We start from the raw sequence: 23,813 nt of genomic DNA, 5'->3' as shown, positions 1-23,813 counted from the left end.
AAGGAAAAGGAACTGGATGGCTAGTGAGGGTGAGACCGAGCTGTGCCCGACCTCGAGCCTCCAATTCATCCACTAACAGGCACTCCCCCAGCGCCCACCACCTAAGGCACACACAATGCCCACACCAGGAGTGCTCAGGTGGCATCTTCCATCACTGTCCTGGATCATTCCAATTCTGCAGCCCTGGCTCCTGGCATCACTTGACTTGCTCCACTGACCTTGAGGAATGAGACCTCTTTCTCCAGTCCACTGGCTCTCTGGCATCACTGTGGATGCTGGAGCTGCCCTCCCACCCCACCTGGGGTGCAGATGGTTGATGAGGGGTTCCCAGGCCAGAACGTACCTGCCGCTCTGTGCCCCTCAGGCGGTCTGCTCCACTGTCTTCTTCTGTGAGGGGAGAAGGGTGAGAGGCTCTTGTAACTTGAAGTCTCTCCCCACCCACTGCCGCCCCCACCCCCGGACGTGGTGGTTCTCTACTGAACATTCGTGGCTCCCCCAGAAGACGCTGGGTATGCAGGGATCACCGAGGGCAGGACTGCACACTACGCCCTCGAGGAAGAAACCCAGAACTTTGTAGCAGTAGGACGTTCAGCTTTTCTAAACCCAGCTAAGGCCCCTGCTGGCCGAGGTGAGGACACCTCTGAGTGTGAGGTGCTGAGGCCCAGGCTGTGAAGACAGCCTTGTTCCGGTGGTCAGCCTTGACACTGCTAAGAAGATGTGTTTTTTGGTGGGGACAGCTGGGCAGACACATCCTCGGTAAGGTTTCCTCTTACCTGGAAACCTGCAATGGCCTACCTGCTCTCCCTGCCCTCCCCTCCTTTTCACCAGCAACCCCTGAGAACATCCTTCTACCTCAGACAGGATGGGGTCACTCATGGCCTGTCACATGCAGACTTTGGCCTCCTCAGGGGCGGAGGCATGCCCTCCAGCTCATCCTTCACGTGTCCCACTCACAAGCCCCACCGCGTACCAGAGAGTGGAAGGCGGGCCTCCTGGCCCCATGCCCAGGGCTCAGCCTGACACGTGTGGGATGGGGCCAATGACATTCACCCTGGCAACTGGGTTTGGAGCCCTTGTCTAGCTTGAGATCCTTCAGGAAGTTACTGTACCTTTTTTTTCTTTTTCTTCTGGGTTGGTGAGTCAGGGTCTTTGGTTGAGGCCTTTTTTGTTTTCTTCTTCTTTTCCTTTTTTTCCTTGTCTTTTTTTTCTGAGGGAAGAAAGAAAGAGTTAACTTCCTGAACAGCAAATGTTACTCTGAAGCAGTAGGGTCACTGTTGGGAGATATACAGGGGCAGGGCCCCAGGTACCGAGAACTCACTCCAGATGCTGGGTCTCCAACTCTCCCCACCACCCATGGCAAGCCACCAAAACACAGGCTAGTGGGCCTTTGTGACCAGCCATCCTGGCCTGAGAGCTGCCTCAAGACTCCTGCTCCATCTGTGGACTACCTGGACTATTTTTCCTTAAGTTAACTCATTTTTTAAAAAGCATTTACAAACCTATTTAAAAAGGAGACTTTCCATCCTGCTGTAAATGGAAACCCAGTGTCACCAGATAAATTGCTCAGCGTACCAGCAGCCTGCATGTCCTGCTCTGAGGGTGAGCCTCCGCTGGCTCTAGAGTGAGCTGGTTCTTTAGGCATCTTATTAGGTCTCATTCACCTCAGTCACAACACCCAGGGCGGTGCTTGACAGTACTGCCTGAGTTTGAATCTGTCTCCACCTATTATAAGCTCTGTGACCTTAAGTCTCGGTTTCCTGCCTGTAAAATGGGAATGAGCACCACCTACTGCACAGGGCTGGTGTGACGGTGAAATGAGGGCCTGCTGCTTGCAGAATGTAGCATGGAGCTCCATAAGGCGCAGCTATGATGAATGGGAGGCCAATGGTAGCTCAGTGGTAGAATTCTATCCTGCCACGTGGAAGACTAAGTTTAATTCCTGGCCAACCCACCTCATGTGGTGTATTGCTGTGATGCTGGTTTCTGCAGAGCTTTCAGACTAAAATGGACTAGGGAAAAAGGCCTGGAAATCTACTTCTGAAAATCAGCCAGTGAAAATCCTCTAGATCACAACGGTCTGATCAGCAACTGATCATGGGGATGGCAAAAGGCTGGGCAATGTTTTGTCCCATTGTGCATGACGTTCCGTGAGTTAGGGGCTGACTCAAGGGCAGGGACCAACACGACAATGGTTGGGAATTGGATGCCTAGAGAGAATGGGGCTGGGGATGAACACCAGGTCTTCTGGTTCCCTGGCCATTCCGTATCCAGGGAGCTGGCTGGAGAAAGGATTCCTCCAAGATCTGCTGGCTTGGGTTGGAAGGGAAGGAGCCATCATTCCCTGTCCTTGCTAAGGCCAGATCCTGAGCTCAGACCCGAGAGGGCTGAGGCTAAGAGTATGTGGTTGTGGCCACCCAAAGTGAGCACCAGCACCTGGCCCAAGTTTCTGGGATCCAGTTCTCGCTTTGCTGCTATCTGCCCCCATGGCCCTGGGCAAACCAGGTCTAGCCTCTCCCTTCTACACGAGACAGGTGAGGTCAGGTACTGGCCAAGGGTCCCTCCTGCCCCAGTGTGGCACCTGACACCCCTCAGCGTGGGCGTGGGGACACCAGCTCTGGGCTAGAGCCAGTCACTTACTCTTGTCAGATTTCTTCTTCTCTTTCTTGCTCTTTGGGTTGCTTTCATCTCCACCCTCCACCTTCACCATTCCTGGAACCCCTTCTGGCTTTTCCTTGGCCTCCTGGGAGCCAGGAGATCCCTTCCCCTTCTCTTTGATGTTGCCGCTCGCTTTGTCTCTCTTTGATTTTCCCTTGAGAGTCCCGGGGGCCTTTTCTAGGGAAAGAGCACCCTCCCCACCACCCTCGGCTGCCAGCTTCTTTTTCTTCTTGCTCTTGGGGGTCCCGGCAGCCAACTGGTCTCCCGACAGCTTCCGCTTGAGGCCTCCTCGGGCCTTCTTGCTGCTCTCCTTGGCAGCATCCGCAGCCTTTTTCCTCTTCTGCTCCAGCAACTCAGCCAGGACCTTCGCCACTGAGGCCTGCACCTGGGCCTCACTCAGGGGCCAGGCCTCACTTAGGAGGCGCTGGGTGATGTCACTCTGTAGAGCCAGTGTCGAAGCTGGGGTGTTCACAGCCCCCTTTTTGGGCTTCCGAGGCTTCTGAGGCTTGGTGCCTGAAGCAGCTTCTCTTCTGCCTATGGAGAGAACACTCAGGGTCACAAATCTGGTGGGCACATCTCTCAAAGTGTGTGAGAGCCAAGGAGGTCTGGGGACAGACTCTACCTCCTCGTACACAATACAGATGGAGAAAGTGAGGCCCAGTAGTCACTCTGCCGACACCTTTCTACCCATGTCACATCCCAACTTCACTTCTAGTTTACAGCTCTTTTGTCTCCTCACACTAAAAACTCCACTCAAGTTGGGGTTGGGGATGGACAATGACCCCAGGATGCTCATAAAATGGCCTGAGATCTGTGAGCAAAAGGCCGATGGGAGGGAGATGGCATCATCCAGTCAGGAGTCCTGAACTGGGAGGAAGAAGACCTAGGTTTACCACCAACTTGCTATGTGGCCCTGGCCAGGACGTGGCTCCTCCCAAGGCCTCAGTCAGATTCACTGTAAAACGAGGAGTTAGATGAAAGCGGGTCTTCCTATTATAAACCCTAGATTTTTAATATAAGTGAAGGCCACATAGATACTCAGCTCACGTTCGCCTGCACACGGCGTACCCGTGGCCCTCCATGGCCCAGGCGCTGTGGGTGAGGCGCACATGTGCGTGGCACTGACTAAGCAGGTTCGCTGCCTGCCAGAGCCACTTCTGGCGCAGCCTTTGTTTAGAATTTTCCACGCCTCTGCGCTCCTTTGATAATTGTGTGCTGACTACACGTGTAAAAAAAACCTTCCACAGCCCCCACTAAAATGTCTCCCTGTCGCACCCGCCTCTCACAGAGAGAAGAGGCCTAGGGAAGTCAGTGAGCAGTTGACTCCTCTCCTGAGCCAGCAAAGAGCAGGCTGCTGCAGAGGCCCACGGACAGGGTGGGACTGTAGTTAGTGTCTGAGGCCACCTAACTTCCTAGGTGACTCGGAAGACTCTCCTCAATGTTGGGCCCTGGATGGTGGGCCAGTGGTGTGGCCCTGGAGTGTCTACCCTGAGGGGCCCAGTTGGGGACTCCTCCATGTCACAAGGCTGGGGGCTGCTCCCCGCAGTGTGCAATGGGCCCCAGACAGTGCTCCCAGCCCCAATGTGGGGTCTGAAGCAGCTTCTGGCTCCAGAGCTGTGGTGGGCTTGGTGAGGTGGGCCGGCCAGGCTGAGCAGAGGGGCTCTGGGAGCCTGTTCCTGCAGATGAGGCCCAATTCGGCCCTTTGGTGATTCTTTGCAAGAGCAGGAGCTGGCTGGGGAGGGAAGCTGAGGAGGGCACAGCTCACCTGGTAACCCCTTCCTCTACTGCCCATCTCCGTGCTTCCTGCCTATAAACACCCTAGACCACCACGGCTGGGGAACTCCAAGAGCTGTCTCAGGGTACCTAGCTGAGTACCTGTCTCTTTAACTCTGACAGGCTCCGGGATGGCTGACGTTCTGGGCTGCTGACCTGCAACCTCGAAGAGCATCCTATGTACTCTGGTCTGCACCCCAAACCCTGTGCTTCTATTTTCCATGTGTGTCAACCCTGCCTTGTATGGTTAAGACACAAGAGGCCCAGGGAGCCAGGCCATGGCTCTGGGGTCTTCTCCACATGTTGGAGACTCCTCTAAATGTGGCTCACAGACTTCTCTGAGCTACCCTATAAGTCCCTATACCCCACACTAAGAGCCCAGCTCAACCATTTGCTGGAAGAAATCCCAGTAGGGACAGTTGTCAGAGCCAAGGCCTCCTCCATAAGTCAATGGGTACTGCTTCCGCAAATACAGGGGTCATCAGTATCCTCCCAGGCTGAATAAACCCTGACTTCCAGGCTGTCCCAGACCAGAGTCAGATCCCTAGGGGTGGGCCCCACGTACACTTTGATGAGCACCTCAGGTCTGATGAAGGGATAGAAGGCCCCACTCAGAGAGGGCCTGGTGGCAGACAGGACCATATTGGTGGGACTGTCCCTCTGTGTCCTGCTGTGTCCCTCCTGCAGTCCTCGACTCACCTGTTTTAGGGGACATGGTGGCTACTGCTTGTTGGGACTCTGGATCCATCTTGCCGTCCAGGGCATCTTTGGTGGCCAGAGTAGAAGAAACTGAGGGGTTGGGGCCTGGCCTGGGAGTGGCCTTGGAAGCCTGGGAATTGGCTGGGGTCACCCCAGGGGTCACATAACCTGAGAGGAGAGACTGAAGAAGCCCAGTGTGAAAGAGGTCCAGACCCCACCCCACCCCACCCTGCCTCTGCCTGGCCTGCTGTATGGAAGGCTGTTGGGGCAGAGCGGGTGGGCACTGAGGCCCAGGGAGGACCACCCAGCACGCCAGCCCTTTGGGGTTGTTTCCTGCACTATTTTAATTAAATCACATTTTAGACAGATACATTTAATACAGATGGAAAATCACTAGCACTTGCTATGTACAGATAGTAATCTTAAAAGAAATTCCATTCGTTAAAATAAAAAGAAGGCTTTTGTTTGGGTATTAGCTAAAATCAAGGTCAGCCCTTTGTACAGAGTGAAATACGGCCACACCTCCGGAACCAGGACTACTCTGGTGCCTTGCAGACAGGACCTTGCCCAGCAGGAACCCGTGCCCAGAGCCCTTGGGAAGAGGAAGAGCCTAGACCACTGACCTGGGGATAGCCTTGGCCTGAGACTACACCAGGTGGTCCAGGACCCCTGAGGTGGCCAGTCCTCCCCCTTGCAGTTACCTGGGAAGGCTCCACCACCTCCTCCTCACTGGACTCTGTGGTCTCTTCCACCAAGGTCTCCCTTCCGGAGGGCGTTGGACCTACTGCAGAAGCAATGGCATTCTGTTGGGAGTCCAGGTGGCCTCTGCCCCCTCTGTATTCTCCTCACCCTACTGCCCAAGACTTCAGCTGTTCACTCATGGGGTTGTACAGGCGGGGAAACCGAGGCCAGTATGGGAAGACTTGGCCAACGTCTCAGAGCAAGTCGAGGTAAAAGCTGAGGCCACAGCCCAGAGCTACCTCTCAGCCCTTTCCGGGCCCACCTGAGCCCTCCCTCCTGGCATCCTCACCTGGCCTGTGTGCCACCTTGGCCCTCTGGGCACCCTCAGCATCCTGCTTGCTCTCTGAAGAGCTGTCACTGCTCTCCTCACTGTCCTCTGAGGTCCGAGAGGCATTGGTTTTGGGGTGTCTTGAGGCAGTGGCTGCAACTGGCTGGGCCTCAGGAAGCTTGGGGTTTTTCGGCTTGTTGGTGCCTCTGGCCTGGACAGGGCTGCTCTGGGGACTCAGCACAGGGGATTTTCCTAGAGTACTGCCCACCTAATTTGGTACAAGGAGAAAGAGTGGAAGGAAAATATCAGGGGAAAGAATACCTGGTGTTTACTAACACTTCAGTAAGGGCCAGGCACTGTTAGGCCCTTCACACACACAGCCTCATTTTGTCCCCTCACAACTCCCTAAAATGGGTGCCATTATCCCTGCTTACAGACTGGGCAACTGAGGCCCAAGGAGGTCAACGTGCATGCTGAGGTCACAGGGCAGGTAAGTGGTGGCACTGGGATGAATCCCTTGCCTTTGTTGTCCCTCCCACACTGTGGATTTTGATCACATGCCCCCACACCTTCTCTGGGAGCAGAGCTGACGGCCCTGCTCCGCACTTCCTGATCTGCTCCCTCAGCCTCAGACGTGACTTGCCCACGAAACTGCCTACTCCCCAAGCTCACCCCACTTGAAGGCTGTGTCCTGGCAGCAGGAGGCTGGGCCTCATTGGCCTTCTGAGCAAGGACCTTCAGCGTAGCCTGGGTCAGTGGAAGGGAAGCCTGGTTCTTCTTTGTCACCTGTGGACAGCAAGAGGCACCCTAATAAGACTCAGGGGTCCTGGGGATGTCATCTGTGCCACACCCTGGTCAGATCCTGCCTGGCTGGCGGTGGGGAGGGGACCCAGGCAGAAGAAGCCATGGGGCTGGGCAGGGGGCTGTGAGGTGGGCAACGGGGCAATGCCACCACCTGGGTGGAAAATGGGTGCCAGGCTCCAGGTTATGAATTACTGATATTCCTCCTCAAAGGGTGCAAAGGCAACCGTCAGCCCAGGGGAGGGAATCAGCTCAGCAGGGTCCACCACCCAATCTGAGCCTTAGCAGGGACAAGCCTCTAGCCTGGTGGCTGCAACAGACTTCTAAACGGTCTCCCTGTTGGCATTTCTGCTTCCTGCACCCACCAGCAGCCAGAGAGAGAACTTAAACATGAAACTGGGCATGACCCCTTGCCAAAAATCTCCAGGCTTCCCACTGACCTTCTGTTGCAACACTGGCCTCACCATGGCTGCCAGTTCTGTGTGCTGTGGCCCCTCGCCCCCTGCTACTTCATTCCAGCTTTTGGTCCCTCTGCCCCTTGGTGCTGCTGGTTCCCAGACCACCCCTCCCACTGCCCATCCTTTCCAAAGCACCCTATAGGGACCACCCTGGTGCCTTGTAGACAGGACCGCCCAGGGCCCCTGAGAAAAGGAAGGGCCCAAAATCCTGACCTGGGAAATGGGCATTAGGTAGACGGAGCCTGGCCTAGGGTCACTCCATTATTCTCTGTTTCCTTCAAAGCACCTACCGCATTTGGTGAGTACTGTATTTGTTTTTTTTGGTTTTCTTGTTGAATGGCTACCTCCCCGTTTGTCCTTAATGAGGACAGGGACCCAGCCTGCCTTGTGCTGACACAAGCAGTCTCAGCACCACCTGCTGGCTGAAGGGCCAGATGGATGCAGGTTTCTGGAGCAGTACCCTCCCAGCACCCATGCTCAGCTCATGGGAGCCCAGCGAGTGGGTGGTGCACCAGCCCCTTTGAGCTGGGGGTGCCTGACTCCCCCTACAGTCAGCCCCAGTGCTCTCCTGGGTGCTCAGAAGCAGGGGGAGAGGTGGGGAACTTCTCCCTCTCAGTGGGATGGAAAACAGACACAACCCTCTCTGGCGGGGGGCGCTCAGTTTTATCACCTGAACATTGAGCCGGTAATTCTACCTTGCCTGGCTTTTAGGTTTAGGCTGGGAAGAACGCTAACAAGTCACCATTACAAATCTCTAAAGGACAACTTTTGTTATGGCATTTCAAAACCAAGAGAGAGAAAAACCCCATCAGAAGCCTGACCATTCTGGGAAACCTAAAGGAGAGTCAAGGATGCCGCGTTCCCGATTGTGCTCCCTGACAACTCCAGCAGAAGGGAGTACCACGTGGGGCAGCCACCTCTGGGTGAGGGGTTGGCCACGCGTAGCAAGCAGGTAAGGCTGGGCAGAGTGGGGAGGCCCCACGGCCCGCACAGCCTTGCCCTGCCCCCACGTACCTGAGGGGCTAGCACCTTCTGCTGCTTGCCTTCCGCCACTCCTCTGGATTCCTTGCTGCTGCTGGCTACCACGTTGGTTTTAATGACTGAAATGGGGTGGGAAGGGGACATGTCAGGGCACAGAAGTCCCAGGGCCTCCCCAGCAGCAGTAAAACCCATTTCAGCCCTTCCCAGGGCCTGGCACAGTGCTCAGCACTTACGCAGGTAAAACTTTTTTAATCCCCATGCCCAAGCCTTCCTAGCAGCTCTCACAATCCCCATTTTACAGATGAGGGAACCGAGGTGCAGGGCAATCAAACAGTTGCTGGGCCATGACCCAGGCTTTCTCCTCATCACCACCCCCCGCCCCCGGCCATCCTTCAATCCTCCACAAGGTCCCCTCTCTCGGCTGGCCAGGCCGTGGCTCATGAGTAAGGTGCTGGCACATGGGTGGCCAAGGAGACATTCCTGAATTTAGAACAGTCCCTCGGAAGATTCATGGCCGGCCATGTGCAAAAGCTCAGGCATGGATGTTCACTGTAGCACTGTCTATGACAGCAAAGAACAGCCTTCAGCTGCCTCCAACATGGTGCTGGTTAAATAAACTAGGGTCTGTCCGCCCAAAGGACTACTTTGTAGCCAGAAGAAATCACACTGTAAATATGTCATGACCAAAGGAATGATGTTTACAACACAGCAAGTGAAGATCACGGAACACTGTGACGTGTGACTTCACTAGAAAAACACATGTATGCTTTAGGCTTCTGTAAAGTTAAACTGCTCTAAGATGCTAACAGTAGTAATTCTAGGTAGCAAGATTACAGGCAATTTTTTTGTGTGTGAATATGTATTTCTTAATTGTCCTACCAAGATCAAGTACTATTTCCTCATAAAAAGCATTATAATAGCAGTAACATTAACTATTTTTCTGCTACCACTGGTGAAATCACTGATTCTCAGAAGCTGAAGAAAGCCCAAATCTGGTCTTGTCTCCTTTTGATATGTGTAATCTTCTCCTATGGTATCTCTGCTTAGGGACTATCTAACCAGCTTTACATGCCACCAGTGACGGCAAACTCACTACCACCCTGACAGCTCACTTCATGTTCAGTCGGTTGCTATAAAGCCTTTCCTTAGGCTGTGCAGAAACCTGGTCCCTATAGCTCCCAGCTACCAGTAGGGGTTCCAGCCCTGAAAGCCCCCACAGAGAAGTCCTGGGAAGAGTTCCTCCAGAGCTGCGCACCTGAGCCAGCCCTGCATCCTAGTGCAGTGCAGTGCAGGCCTAGAGACCTGGCCCGAGCCCCTCCTGGCCAACAGTCTCCTGTGTGACCCGGGCCAGGGCCCTCTCCCTCTGGGCCTCAGGCAGTGAAGCACCGCGCCACAGGCCGCGCTCACCAGGAGTGGAGCACTGGGTGGCTGGGATCACGTCCTCATCCTCGCTCTCGGAGGAGGAGCTCCTGGCTGTGCTCTCCGAGGCCCGGGCCTTCCTTGGGGCACCCGCAGCCTGGGCTGGCGCAGGGGTAGCAGCTGGGCCAGCCGGACTACGATTAGGGTCGACAAAAATCAGAGGGGGTTTAATCACCTTGAAAAACAAAAACAAAACACACCCCCGCAGTGATTAAAGGCTTGGCCAGGGAAGGGGAGGTGAGGGTGGGGGACGGTTTTACAAGGCAAGGGGTCCAAAGCACTTGGGGCAGCTGAACAAAGTCAAAGACTATTCTAGCTGCCCAAGGCACTCCCAGCCCCCTCCCATGCCACCCACCTGCCAGGCCCCAGCACAGCACTTCACAGTTCACAGGGGCCCATCTACCCTCACAGTGAACCCCTGAGGTCAGCAGTACCACGTCTATTATACCTATTGGAAAACTGGAACTCCAGAGAAGAGAGTGGCCCAAGCTCACATAGCCCAGTGGAAGCGGAGCCAGGGCCAGAACCGTGATTCAGTGCTCTTTCCTCTGCTGACTGCAGTCGGACACCTGCTGAGCAGGCCTGCTCTCAGCAGTGTCTCCCCTTGACTGGTGGTGATGTCAGATTCACCCAGGGAGCTGTTACCAACCTAGGTGCCCCACCCCAGAGTCTTTATTTAAAATAATATTTTATTGTGTTTTTGGTGAAAGTTTACACAGCAAATTAGGTTCCCCTTTGACAATTTCCACACAAATTGATCAATGACATTAGTTACATTTCTCACATCGTGTCCACATTCTCATTGTGTTCTGGTTGTTTCCTTTCCAGTACTTTAGTTTCCCTGCCCCCTTATCTTCTTGTCTTTGCTTTGGATTAAACGTTGACCTTTTGGACTCATACGGATGGTTTTTAGTAAAGCACTGATCTAATGGGTAATATTCTTTATTTTGTGGGTTACTCTGCTTTTCTGTTAAAAGGTGATCTTGGGACAGTTTTGGTTCAAGGTTTAAAGAACGTCTCAGGGTGACAGTCTCAGGTGGTCCAGTTAGTCTGGACTTTTTTTTTTTTAAAGAATTTGAGTTTTGTTCTGTATTTTTCTCCCATTCTAACCAGGATCATCTATTGTGCCCCTGGTCAGATTGGTCAGTGTTGATAGCCATCTAGTTCTCACCCCAGAGATTCAGATGCAGCACTCCTGGGGTGAGGCCCAGGATGCTTCCCCCACCGACAGTGACCCAGTTTCTTCAACAAGTAAACTGCAGGGGGGAGGGTAGGGAGCAATCAATTAACAGAGTTGAGAGACTAATAACCAAGGCACGGTGTGGCCTTCACTTGGATTCCCATTTGAAAGCATCAAGGATAAGAATCATTACCTAGGAAATGGGAACAAAGACTGGGTAGGTGATTTAAGAAAGCATTGTCAAGTTTTTTAGGTGTGGTATTGTATTGTGGTTATGCTTTACAAAAAAAGGGGGTGTGTTCTCATTTAGAATTGCACAACTGAAATCCTGGTGGATGCTGAGGATAGGCCTGGGACTGTCTTCAAAGGAATCTGGGATGCTGGGGGAGTGAGTGGTGGGCGGGGGTTTGGATGAAATGTGCCTGGTCACGGATTGGTAAAAGTTGAGGCTGGTGTGGTACACAGGGGTTGTTATACTATTCTATCTTTGGGTATATTTTCAATTTTCCAATAAAACATTAAAAGAAAAAGCAGCAGCAGCAGCTCCCTGGTATCCCACAGGCCAGGCAGTGGGAAGCCGGCTCCGGTGACAAGCCCACTGCAGAGCAGGGCCTCTCTTTGTTTCCTATATACTCACAGCAACCTTTCACAAAGCCCACCAAACAAGAAGTGGGGAAGTCTACTTTTCCAGTCCCCAGTGTCAGATCTGGTGGCAAGTTTTGCTCCCTCTCTGGCCAGTAGGAAAAGGTGGGGCCAGAAAATAAGGGCGCTGCCTGAGGTCAAGAGGGGCAGGGTCCCAAGTGGAACCCAAGACTCTGTCCTCTGCATCGTCCTGTCCACCTCCCACCTCCCTGCCCCCTCAGCGTGCTATGCAGACAGAGGTAAAGTAGAAGGTAAAGGAAAGGTGCGGGCTTGAGGGTGGGAGCTCTGCTGGGCTTAGGCCCTTCCTAGCCCTGTCAAACTGCCTCCTCCACGGCTGCTCTGATCTGCCACTTCCAGAGCCTTCCTTCCCGCATGATGAAAGAGAGAAGGATGGGAAGTGGGAGAAGGCATACAGTTGAGGGAGGGGGGATCTATATATATGCGAGAAGACAGAGGAACAGATTGTTGGGGACCAAGAGAGGCAACGAACCCACCGAGGCAAACAATAGCGTCTCGGGATGTTAAAAGCAGCTCAGCAGCAAATGTCTCCTTCTCCTAGCTCCACCTGCCCACGCCACCCCACCCCGGCCTCTGGGCTGTGGGAGGAGGGTGGTGCAGGGGGCCTGCTACAGAGGGTGGGGCCCAAGGGGACCACTGAGGAACACTTTTGGGGCAGGAGCACAAAGACAGTCTGCAGAGCTCAAGGAGGTGGGCTATGCTGCCACCTCAGCCACGACTTCACTGTGTACTCAAGCCCCTGAGCTTCAGCCTCAGTTTCCCCTTTTGCTGAACGGAACGCTGGTAATACCAGCCTGGCCTCACTCACTGGAGGGGTTCTACTGTACTTTGGAAACTGCAAAGCACAGTAAACACAGGGGTGCCGAACAAGGGCTTCCTTCGGGGGAGGTCAGAGAAAACTGACCAGAGGCTGCAACGGTGAAACCATCCATTGGCTGGACAACACTGGGCTGTGCAGCCTCAGGATCCAGGGACCCTGACCTGCCTGCAGGGCCCACCACGTCGGAACCAACCTTGGGGGCCTTTCAGGCAGCACCCACCACCCACTGTCCCAGTGGAGCTCAGCACAACCTTGCCCTCATTCGAGCAAGTCAGGGCAGAGTGGGGGTGGGGGGCCGCTGACCCCAGGCAAAGGACACAGCCCAAAGGCACCCAAGGTGACAGAGCTCCAAGACTCTCCCACAATTGCCTGGGGACTGGTTAACAGGTCCTGGGCCAGCCCCACCCCAGAGGGCTGAGAAACTAGCCCCAGGGATCCTCATATACCAGGGTTTGAGAAGGCTGCCATGAGTATCCTTCTCCAGCACCCGCCATGGGACAAGCAGCCTCACCAAGGCTCCCAGCAGACTGGAGCCAGAGCCAGGACAAGAAGTGAGCTCTCTAGGCCCCAGGCAGGAGCTCTTTCCAGGATCGAACATGTTAGGCCCCTGATTTCACAACCCAGTTTAGTTTCTTACAGGTCCCCTCCTCTCTGACTTGACCTGAAGCTCTGAGAGCAGGGCCTATGTCTTTTTTCATTTGGTGCACAGCCCAGGCCCCAGCAAAGACCCTGGCCTGAGGTGTACGCTCAGCACTAACAGGGCTGAGACAGAGACTAACCCCCTGAAGTGTCTCTCAGCGTAGGACAGTGGGCTCCTCCTGCAGGTGGGGAGACTGAGGCACAGTCAGGGGGCCTGGGAATGGAGCCATAATCCCTTCCTCTGCCTCCCAGCCTGGGGACTCTGCCCACCACCCCAGCATCGATGGGCTAATAATAAAAACAGAGAATGAAACCTGTCAACAGACAAGTGTTTGATAAATGCATAATGACGGTAATAATCATAATTAGAGAGCGGGGATTAAGGAGCTAAAAATCCCCCAGTTAGGCGGAGGCTGCAGCAGTCCCAGGCTGAGCCCGTCTTCCCTGAGTCTTCCTGGGGGAATGCGCACACTGCCGACTTTCTTCTTTTTTAATAGGGACTCCAGAATATTCAGGACTAACGTACCAATTAAATGGTTCAATTTAAGCATGATGTTCATTTTAATTGTGTTAGTCCGCCCCCGCAGAGAAAGACAAGCAGCCCCCTCCCTCCCAGCTGTTTAGATCCCACTCAGAGAGGACTCCACAAAGAGGGTGAGGCCCACGCGCCTGCTTGCTTTCTTCCTTCCCCAGGGAAGAGAGTCCCCGGTGTCGGGGGCCCGCCGGGTGGTGGGTCAGGGTGGTCTGCCTGGATTCACACGCCAGGTCCGCCCACTAGGCTACGTGATGCTGCGACAGATCACTCGACTTCTCCAAGCCTCATTCCCTCCTCAAGATGAGAATAACAAAAAGACCTATTCTCACAGGGCTGTTGTGGGCACTACACAGAGTGACACAAGCGTAGGGCTTAGTACAGTGACTGGCACACAGTAAGTGACCAATAATGCCAGCTAGAGTTGTTCATTAATATTTTTGTAATCAGTGCTGTTGAGAAGGAGCCCTGGAGGCACAACAGTAAGGCACTCGGCTGCTAACTGAAAGGTCAGGGGTTCAAACCCATTAGCAGCTTCAAGGGAGGAAAGATCTGGCAATCTGTTCCCATAAAGATTACAGCCTAGGGAACCCTATGGACAGTTCTACTCTGTTCTACAGGGTTGCCATGAGTCGGAACTAAGAAGCCCTGGTGGCGCAGTGGTTAAGTGCTCGGCTGCCAGCTGAAAGGTTGGCAGTTCAAACCAACCAGCTGCTCTATGGCAGAAAGATGTGGTAGTCTGCTCCAAAAAAGATTACAGCCTTGGAAACCCTATGGGGCAGTTCTACTCTGTCCTATAGGGTCGCTATGAATCAGAATTGACTCAGCGGCATGCAACAACAACATTCTGTTGAGAAGAGAAAGGCAATGAGCACCCCGTCACTGGAGTGGTACAAGCAGCAGTTGCCTGCCCTGAGGAATGAACAATATGGACGTAATATGTGCTATGTAAGAGGAGACAGTTAAAGGCCCCCACCAGCCTGTGGGGGTGGGAAGATTCCAGCATCTCTGGTTAGGTCCTGAGAGGGGAACGGCAGGCTGAGGAACCTGGTGGAAGACTCCAGGGGCCTGAGGCTAGAGGAGGACAAAGGGCAGTGTAGCCACTGGGACGGCCTGGGGTTCACACAGTGGCCTGGGCCACGCCAGCCCGACTGACTTGGGCTGCTGGAGCTTTAAGCTCCTGGTACAGAGAAGCAATGGGAAGGTGTGCTGCAGGATCTTGAGCAAGGGTCTCAGGTGAGGCCTATGGGGTCCTGGTGGACCCTGCAGAGAAGGCACTCAGCTCCAACCAGGAAACAGGGACATACAGGAGCCAGGGGTCACTGTTTATGCCCTTTCTCAGCCTCTTATAGGTCATGAGAATCTGGGAAAACCACTTCAACTCTTAGGGCCTTGATTCTTGTCAACTGAAACAACACTACCTGGTTTCCTGTTAACAGGTACCACGTACTGGGTGGGGATGGTACACAGCAAGAGAAGGGCATCGTTATTCCCCATTTTACAGCTAAAACACCTCAGCCTCAGCATGGTTGTGGCGTTTGACCAGGGTCATGGAGTTTGGGTGGCAAAGCCAGGATTTGACCCTATGTTGTCTGGCTCTGAAGCCTGTATGTCCAACTACACAATTCTCCCTACCTCATGGGGTTACTGTAAAGAAGAACGGCTCACACATAGGAAAGAGCTCTGGAAACTGTGAAGTGCTGTTTAAATGTAAGGAGGGAGGCAAGGTTTTCCACAGGGGCACATTTGCCCTCATCCACAAAAGGCTTGCTGCCCCGGCACGGCCTACCTGGCCTGATGGCAGCTCCTCCTCACTGCTCTCTGAGGACCCCTCTGCGTTCTTCTCTGGGGGTGCTGGGGCCAGGGTCTTGCTTCTGGCAGGTTTGCAGTTATCCTCCTTCCGAGGGGACAAGATCTGAACAAGCACATTGAGGAGTGGGGGACATTAGCTGAAGAGAGCACAGTTGAAGGACCAGGAAGACTGGTCCTCACGGGCTCTGGCTCTCCCTTCCTGCACACACAGAGGGCAGCTGCTGGCCCAGCACACCCCAGAGCCACTGGAAACACAGGCTTCCACCCCCGCTATGTTCTCTCCAGAGCTGACTCTGAACATGAAACGGACCTATGACTCAGATGCAACTAGAACCTGATGGCTGGAGTGCCGCTGGCTGAGGGCCTGAAGGAGAGGTGACAGCAGCCTGGGACAAGGATGCAGGAGTGATCAAGTGGCCCACGCACAGCTCACACCTGGTTGTGACACTCCCAGTTAACAGCACTCCAATGAATGCCATCCCCTCCTGCCAGGCCAAGCATAAATGAGGGGGCTGGCTTGGTGAGAGAAGTCCCTGTGTGGTACAAACCGTTAACAATGCTCGGCTGCTAGCTGAAAAGCTGAAGGTTTGAATTCACCCAGAGGCACCTCAAAAGAAAGGCCTGGCGATCTACTTCTGAAAAATAAGCCACTGAAAACCCTATGGAGCACGGTCCTACTCTGACACACGTGGGGTCACCATGCGTTGGTGTCTCCTTGACAGCAACCGGTTTTTTGGTTTGGTGGGAACTGTTGTCAGGAGGCCAGAGGAAGAGGACTCAGAGAACAAGGATGTATTGTCAGACAGTGAGAAGGCAGCACTGGTAGTGATGCCAGGAGGGGCAGAGGGCAGCCCTGTGCTTTCCTACCTGCACGAAGGTTCCACCTCTCACTATGCAGTTCCACTCAGAAAAGTGGGACCCAGGTTGCCCAAGCTTCTAATTTCTCAAGAGAGGCTAGAAGACCCTGATCTGTACGTGTCATTTTCCAATGTTTAAAAGGGAACTACAGTGCACACTGTTGGCTGCCTCCCCAACGGCAACACCCCCACGTCTTCCTTGCTAACAAACCCCCTATCACATGCTTTGGGAAAGGTGATCCCTTCTTCCAGCCAATCATGTGCACGCCAGGCCCCTCCTCACTGACTGGCTTTGCAGGAGGAGCATGTGCCCTAAGTCTGGCCAAGGAGACCTAAATGGAAGTCGGCTGGGGGATCTCCTAGCTCTCCAGGAGCCACAGCAGCCCTCCTGTGACAATGAGGCTGCTAGAACATAAAGACAGAAGAAATTCAGGTTGCCAATAATACTGAACTGCTGAACTAACTGCCTTTATAGCCACCTGTTATACACAGGGTCACTGTGAGTCAGAACTGCCTCGACAGTACATAACAACAGCAACAGCTACCCTACTCTGGGACTTCTTGCATTGTGACATAGTCAATCCCCTTACCATTCAAGCTCTTTTGAACTGGGTTTTCTCCTGCAGCGGAGGACATCCTCACTGATACAGTAACCAATTTAAAACAGAAACCTAGGAGAGGATGGCAGGTGGCCTGGTGCCGGATTTCCAGCTCCTCTTAAGAAACGGAAGACCTGGCCACATTGAGGTACATTTCCACAAGGTCACGATCAGCTCCAGCTGATAGGAGCTGTCCCTCTAGATGGGGCAAGGGCTCTCCATTTGCCCTAATTGCCACTACTCCCTACTGTCTCTCCTGACACTAAGGCTGAATGTCAGTTGCCATCTATCACTTCTACCTGGGCACTACATGTACTAGAGTCTGTTACCCCGGACTTCTGTAGGACACAGCCACCATGTTGAAACAGAGGGAAAATGGTCCTGGTCAAAGATGGCTTCTCATTCCTTCTCTTCCCATTCCCTAGAGTCATCTTCACAATTAGTCAGATGAGCCCTCCCTAGGCAGCTGCACCTTCCCAGGTGAGGCCCCAAAACCCAGGTGAGGGATATGACTTCCTCTACTTTCCCTGGGCCTGAGGCATCTGCACCATAGACCAAGCCTCCTCATCCCTAACTCTGATATCTTTGGATTCTTCGTCTTGTTTGCCTTGGTGGAAGTTGCTGGTTTAGCCTTCCAGAGGGCTGGTGTGTCTGCTCGTGCTGTGGAGGCCTTGGTAGACACGGGAGTGCCTGTGACATCTGTCACTGGGGAAGTGTTGGTTTGGGGGGTTTTCACAACAGGTTTCACCTAAGGATACATGGAGGACAGCAGTTGGGGAAGAGATCCTGCAGTCAAGGCCTTAATTGGTGGTCTTCCTTCCTGCCTGGCCCTGAACCCAAGTTCTGACCAAGGAAGAGCAGGTGCAGGTGGCTGGGAGACCTAGCTGCCTCCTCATTAGGTCTCACCTGGGCGGGTGTCACAGCTGCTGGTGCCTCCTCCTCGCTGTCCGACTCCTCCTCGCTGCTGTTCTCTGAGTCCTCCTTCAGCTGCCCTGCCTTGGTGGCTGTAGGCCCTGTCTTCCCAGGGGCTGCTGGGGCAGCCCCTTTCCCTGGGGATCCCTTGGTGGAGGCTGAGGCAGCTTTGACCTGGGGGGCTTTCCTTGAGGGCTTCGCCTGGAGTGAGAGGGATAGAATCAGGGGAGGGAGTCTAGAGGGCAGGTGTGTGTGGAGACACAGGAGATTGATCGGGCAAAGATATGCGAACTGTTGGCAGGAGCTGCAGCCTGAGGCACACCTGGGGCTCATGGCACAGAGGAGGAGGCACAGTCTGCCAGCAGGGAAGCACAGGGCTGCCCTCTGCCCCTCCCCTGGGCCTCACCTGAGCTGGAGCCTCTTCCTCACTGTCTGACTCCTCCTCGCTGCTCCCTGAGTCCTCCTCCTGGGGCCCCCTGACTGCCCCTGTCTTGGCCGGGGCTGCTACAGCCACTGCCTTCCCCACAGCTGGCACAGACACCTGGCCCTGCACCAAGATGGCACTGCTTTGAGGGGTTCTCATCGGCGGCTTTACCTGAATGCAAGGAGATAGCAGTGTTGGAGAAAGAAGTGAACAGCATGGTTCCTTTGAGGTTAAGCTCCCACCCATGGCACAATTGTAAAGAAATCACTCCCACCTGTGTGGGACCCTTATCTGGGGTGGGTTCACTGCTCGGTCGTCCTCCTCTCTGCCCCAACTCTCTTGTGGCTTTGGCCCCACTGGCCTTAGCCGGTGATACCAGTTTGGCTTGAACACCTGTAGTGATTGCTTTTCCAGAAGTTGATGCTGCCGCTTTGACTGAAGACACTCTGGGAGAAGCTGGGTTGGCTTTGATCTGAGGAGTTTTCACTGAGGCCTTCACCTGGAAGGAGAAAAGAGGATTACAGAAGCAAGAACGTGAGCAGCAGGAAAGCAGTTAGCTGAGAACACTGACTCTGGAGTTGGAATGTCTGACTTTGGATTCTGGATCCCCAATTAATAGTGGTGTGAGCCTAAGCAAGTCACTTGCCCTCACTGGCCTCAGTTTCCTCCTCTGTAAAATGGGCATAATATAAGGCTGACCTATGGGGTTATTCAAGAGTCCCTGGGTGATACAAATGATTAAAAGCTAGCTCAGCTCCTAACCGAAAGATTGGCAGTTCAAATTCACTCATAGGTGCCTCGGAAGAAAGGCCTGGTGATCTACTTCCCAAAAAGCGGCCATTGAAACTCCATTATATTGGAGAGCAATTCTACTCTGACACACATGGGGTCTCCATAAGTCATTGCTTATGTTTATCAACAACATGAAGAAATCTGGGAATTCCACCAAATATGAAAATTAAACAACCCCTTCTAAGTAATCAATGAGTCAAAGAATGAAAATGAAAATACAACATTTAAAAATTCATGGGATGAAGCTAATGCAGTCCTTAGAGGGAAATTTATAACTTTAAATATTTACATTAGAAAGAGCTAAAACCAATCGACAAAGATTCAACCTCAAGAAGCTAGAAAAAGAACAAACCAAACCCAAAATATAGGGAGAAATAATAAAGATCAGAGTGGAAACCAATGAAATAGGAAAACAATAGAGGAAATCAATAAAATCTAAAGTTGGTTCTTTGAAAAGGACAAAATTGATAAATCTTTAGCTAGACTGACCAAGAAAAAGAGAAGACACAAATTACCAAAAGTCAGGTAAGAAAGGGGGACATCACTACAGACCTTATAGAAATGAGAAGGATTATAAGTGAATATTATGAGCACCTTTATGCCAACAAATTAGACAACTTAGATGAAAGAAGGAAACCCTGGTGGCGTAGTGGTTAAGTGCTACGGCTGCTAACCAAAGGGATGGCAGTTCAAATCCACCAGATGCTCCTTGGAAACTCTATGGGGCAGTTCTACTCTGTCCTATTGGGTTGCTATGAGTTGGAATCAACTCAATGGCACTGGGTTTGGTTTTTTGGTTTTGGTTAGATGAAAGAAATTGCTAAAAAGACACATACTATCAAAACTGACTCAAGAAGAAATAAAAATATGAACAGGCCAATATCAATTTAAAAAATTCATTTAGTAATTAAAAATCTTCCCCCACACAAAAAGAGCCCAGGCCCATATGGCTTCACTGGTGAATGTTATCAAACATTTTAGAAAGAAGTAATACCAATTCTACACAAACTCAGAAACCAGAGGAGGAGGGAATACCTCCCAACTCATTTTATGAGGCCAATATCACCCAGATATCAAAGACAGACAAAGACATCAAGAGAAAACTACACACTGATTTTCCTTACAAACACAGACACGAACATTTTTTAAACAAATCAGGAAACCAAATCCAGTAACAAATAAAAAGCACATACACCATGACCAAGAGGGTTTATTCCAAGAATAAATGGTTGACTTAATACCTGAAAAATCAATACCATCATATTAATCACTATTATATTAATAAAGAACAAAATCATACGATCATCTTGATAGACACAGAAAAAGCATTTGGCAAAATTGATAAGAACTCTCAACAAACTAGGAATAGAAGGGGACTTCCTCAACCTGAGAAAGGCATCTATGAAAAGCTTACAGCTAACACCACACTTACTGGTCAAAGACTGAATGCTTCCCACTTAAGGTCAGAAACAAGGCAAGGATGTCACTTTCACCACTACCATTCAACATCATTCAAGAGGTTCTAGCCAATAAATAAATAAAAGACACCCGGGGGAAAGGAAAAAGTATAACTTTTTATTTGCAGTCAACATGATCTATATGCAAAAATTTCTAAGGAATCTACAAAAGCCACCAGGACTCATAAGGAAGTTTAACAAAGTGACAGGATGTAAGATCAACACACAACACAAGGTCAGGCCCAGAGGCGCTCCAGCATTCGTTCAGTCATTCACCAGACACTAACTGAGCGTCTCTCATGCCCTTCTCACACTAGAGTTGTCTTCCTAGGACATTTATATCCTGAATGATCTCTTTCCTGAGTCTCAGACATACCAATCCTCAGTCTTTGCTACTTTTTTAGATTTGCTTGTTTCGAGCCTCAATTCCTAAATGGTAGTTTACTTTGAGCGGGCTGGGAATCCCTCAGTAGATCACTGACCTGGTCTGGCTCATCTCTGACCCTGGAAATGCTGAGCACAGTGTGGGACCCATTTAGTGTGTACAAGCATTTTGAGGGTGAGGCCATGCAAGTCTTATCTCACTTAATCCATGTAATAACCCCACAAAATGGACACAGTTACTGTCGTTATTTTACAGACGAAGGCAAGGAAAAGAAGGTGGTCCGCAAGACTCCTCCTATCAGCCCAGCCTGTTGTAGTGGAGGCTCTTCTAGCTTCTGGAAGCTAGGAGAGGCACCTGTTCTGACAGGGTATCTGTCTAAAAAGCTAGGCCCCCAGAGAGGGAACAGCAGCTCTACTTTTCACCCTGGGAGAAAGTCAGGCGCAAAGGCGGAATCATCTCCTTGGCTGGAGGAAGTCTGGGCCAAGGATATGGCAAAAGGAAGTGGGAAGGGCAAAGGCTTTCCAGGCAGGAGCCTTGGGGCACAGGTCCAACTTTGACCCTCGGCTGGCTGGCTGAGTTGGAGCACATCACCAAACAACCCTCTAAGTTCTAATTTCCTCTCCCAGAAACCAAAGCAAATGAATCATCTACCTCATAGCACAGGTGGGAGGCTCAGAGGGAAAGGCAAATATTTAAATGCTCTGCAAAATAAAACTTAATAAGGGACTGGGTCTAAAGGTGTCTATGCCTTAAAGAAAGGGGAGAGGAGCCTGTAGCATCTCAGGAAGGGGCGTAGGCATAGATAGTTTAAAACCTCACTTGAGGAATCATAGGACTATGGGTCATATAAGCCAATGGTGAGGGGGATAAAAAAAATCCATAGAAATGTGTGCTCTGGTACAGAGGGAAAAGAAATGACTAATTTCTGAGTGGTTACTAAAAAAAAAAAAAGTAACAATTAAAAAATAATAAATTGTGGGTGGGTGAGTACAGAGAGGGAGCTATCTCCACTTGTCCCAGCTCTTCCAGGCTGGGAGATGACTCTTGATTCTGTTCCACACTGGCCTGGCCCACCTCACAGTGACAAGGCTTGCTGGTACGAGAGGGGAGATCGCCTTAAATTCTCTCCCAACACTGTGAGGGTCAATTTCCAATATACAGAAGAGTCAATGAGGCACCAGTGGATTCTATCACTTGCCTAAGATCAGCTGGGACACAGAGCCAGACTTGGATCCAGGTGGTCTGGCTCTAAACCTCCTGCCGTTCTTTTCTGCTTCAACTCAGCTGAGCCAGGCACCTTCCCAGCCCCTGGCCTTCGCACAGGCTGGTTTCTCTGCCTGCAACATTCTGCCCCTCCACTTCATCTGGTCAGCTCTTTCAGCCCACGGTCTAGATGCCATTCCTTCCCTCCTGAAAACCCTCTAGACATTATCACTTGCCATGCTGTGCTAGCCCAGGTATATATTCTCTAACACCATCCTTCTCACACCATGCTGGAATAACCTGTGTACATGTTCATGTCCCCTCCAACTAGGCTGGGAGCTTTCTGAGGGCCAGGTCACAGGAGCCCCAGACCAGGATAGTGTCTAGCAGGGTGGTACTCAACATAGATTGTGGAAGGCACAGGGAACCTCAGTGAAAATTAGAAGACCACGAAGGAGACCCTAGAGCTCTGATAGGCACACAGACACGGAGAAGTGGGAAATGAGGCTGAGTTAAGGCTGCCCCTGAGCTTCAGCTTCTGTACTCCCAGAGGCAAGAGCAGACACGGCCATCCTCAGCCCCGCCCAGGCACAGATGTGGGAGGGAGGGGAAGCTCTTCCTAGGCTTCACCTGTGCTGGACTCACAGCTGCAGGTGCCTCCTCACTGTCTGATTCCTCCTCACTGCTCTCCGAGTCTTCGTACGTCTCAGTTTTGACCTGGGCAGCTGCAAGCCCTACCTTCCCAGGGGGTACTGGGGCGGTCCCGGGCCCTGAGGGTGCCTTGGCAGGGGCGGAGGCAGCTTTGCCTTGGAGGTTTTTCCCCACAGACTTTGCCTGGAATGACAAGAGAAAGAGAGGTGTCTCACAGGAGCCCAAAGGGCCATGTGGGACCAGCCCTGAGGGCAGCCAAGCAAACAGAAAGCCTCACCGGTCCCGCTGTTGCCACAGGAGCAGTCTCCTCCTCCTCCTCCTCACTCTCTGAGCCCTCACTGCTTGAAGACTCCTCCTGTGGCCTCTGGGCACCCCTGGCCGTAGCTGGGGATGCTGTGCAGGCTGGAGAAGTCGCTGTGCCTGCTTTCCAGGGGGCTGGGGTGTCCACTTGCATTGGGGGGAGCTTGGCAGAGGCAGGGGTGATGGGGGTGTTTTTCCTTGGGGAGGCCTTGGGTTGGGGAGTTTTCATAGCTGGCTTTGCCTGAGGGAACACAGAAGACAGGCTGGAAAAGGATCCTGGATTCAGAGCCCCCATCTACTCCAGCATGGAGCCCCACTGCTATCCCTCCATGAGCCTAGAACCCAAGTTTTGACTGAGAGCAGCATAGCACCCCACAGAGCTGACTGGATGGGGGCAGTTCGGGGTCCAGCCCAGGCCTCACCTGAGCTGGAGTTGTGGCTGCTGGTGCCTCCTCCTCACTCTCAGACTCCTCACTGCTCTCTGAGTCTTCCTTGGGCCTCTCAGCCTTGACCTGGGTAGCTACAGGCCCTGCCTTCTGAGGGGGTACTGGGGTAGCCCCTTTTCCCAAGGGCCCTTTGATGGGACCTGAGGCAGGTCTGACCTGGACGGTTTTCCCCGAGGGCTTGGCCTGGAGTGGGAGACTTAGGATCAGGGGAGGGAGCCCAAAGGGTGGATATGCAGAGAAACAGGAGACTAAGGCAAAGAGAACCACAGTGTGAAAAGATAGTCAGGGCAGAGTGCAGGGCTCCTGGCACCAAGGAAAGATAAGCCTGCAGGGAGCCTTCCAGGGCAGG

General features: G+C 52.6%; 1 protein-coding gene across 8 annotated transcripts in view; it reads right to left on the bottom strand.

Moving 5' to 3' along the window:
* TCOF1 (treacle ribosome biogenesis factor 1) overlaps nt 1-23,813 on the bottom strand; it is a 48,473-nt gene that overhangs the window by 8,513 nt on the left and 16,147 nt on the right. For 3 of the 8 annotated variants that reach the window (XM_064278192.1, XM_010591872.3, XM_064278187.1), the window contains 16 exons: nt 23,441-23,647; nt 22,996-23,259; nt 22,698-22,901; nt 18,505-18,729; nt 18,213-18,401; nt 17,801-18,007; nt 15,416-15,541; nt 9,784-9,970; nt 8,410-8,495; nt 6,809-6,922; nt 6,158-6,404; nt 5,829-5,911; nt 5,128-5,308; nt 2,638-3,189; nt 1,110-1,207; nt 344-387 (listed from right to left, as the gene is read on the bottom strand). In XM_064278192.1, coding sequence (XP_064134262.1) covers nt 361-387; nt 1,110-1,207; nt 2,638-3,189; nt 5,128-5,308; nt 5,829-5,911; nt 6,158-6,404; nt 6,809-6,922; nt 8,410-8,495; nt 9,784-9,970; nt 15,416-15,541; nt 17,801-18,007; nt 18,213-18,401; nt 18,505-18,729; nt 22,698-22,901; nt 22,996-23,259; nt 23,441-23,647 — 2,997 coding nt within the window. In that variant the 3' untranslated portion in view covers nt 344-360. Of the gene's footprint in view, nt 1-343; nt 388-1,109; nt 1,208-2,637; nt 3,190-5,127; nt 5,309-5,828; nt 5,912-6,157; nt 6,405-6,808; nt 6,923-8,409; nt 8,496-9,783; nt 9,971-15,415; nt 15,542-17,800; nt 18,008-18,212; nt 18,402-18,504; nt 18,730-22,697; nt 22,902-22,995; nt 23,260-23,440; nt 23,648-23,813 lie in introns of those variants that run through there. The other 5 variants (XM_064278185.1, XM_064278174.1, XM_064278179.1 and 2 more) reach the window with 5 other exon arrangements.

Source organism: Loxodonta africana, chromosome 2 (genome assembly GCF_030014295.1).
Source record: "Loxodonta africana isolate mLoxAfr1 chromosome 2, mLoxAfr1.hap2, whole genome shotgun sequence".
Lineage (NCBI taxonomy): Eukaryota > Metazoa > Chordata > Mammalia > Proboscidea > Elephantidae > Loxodonta > Loxodonta africana.
Note: the sequence above shows the minus strand (reverse complement) of the source record. Positions and strands in the feature narration are given on the sequence as shown.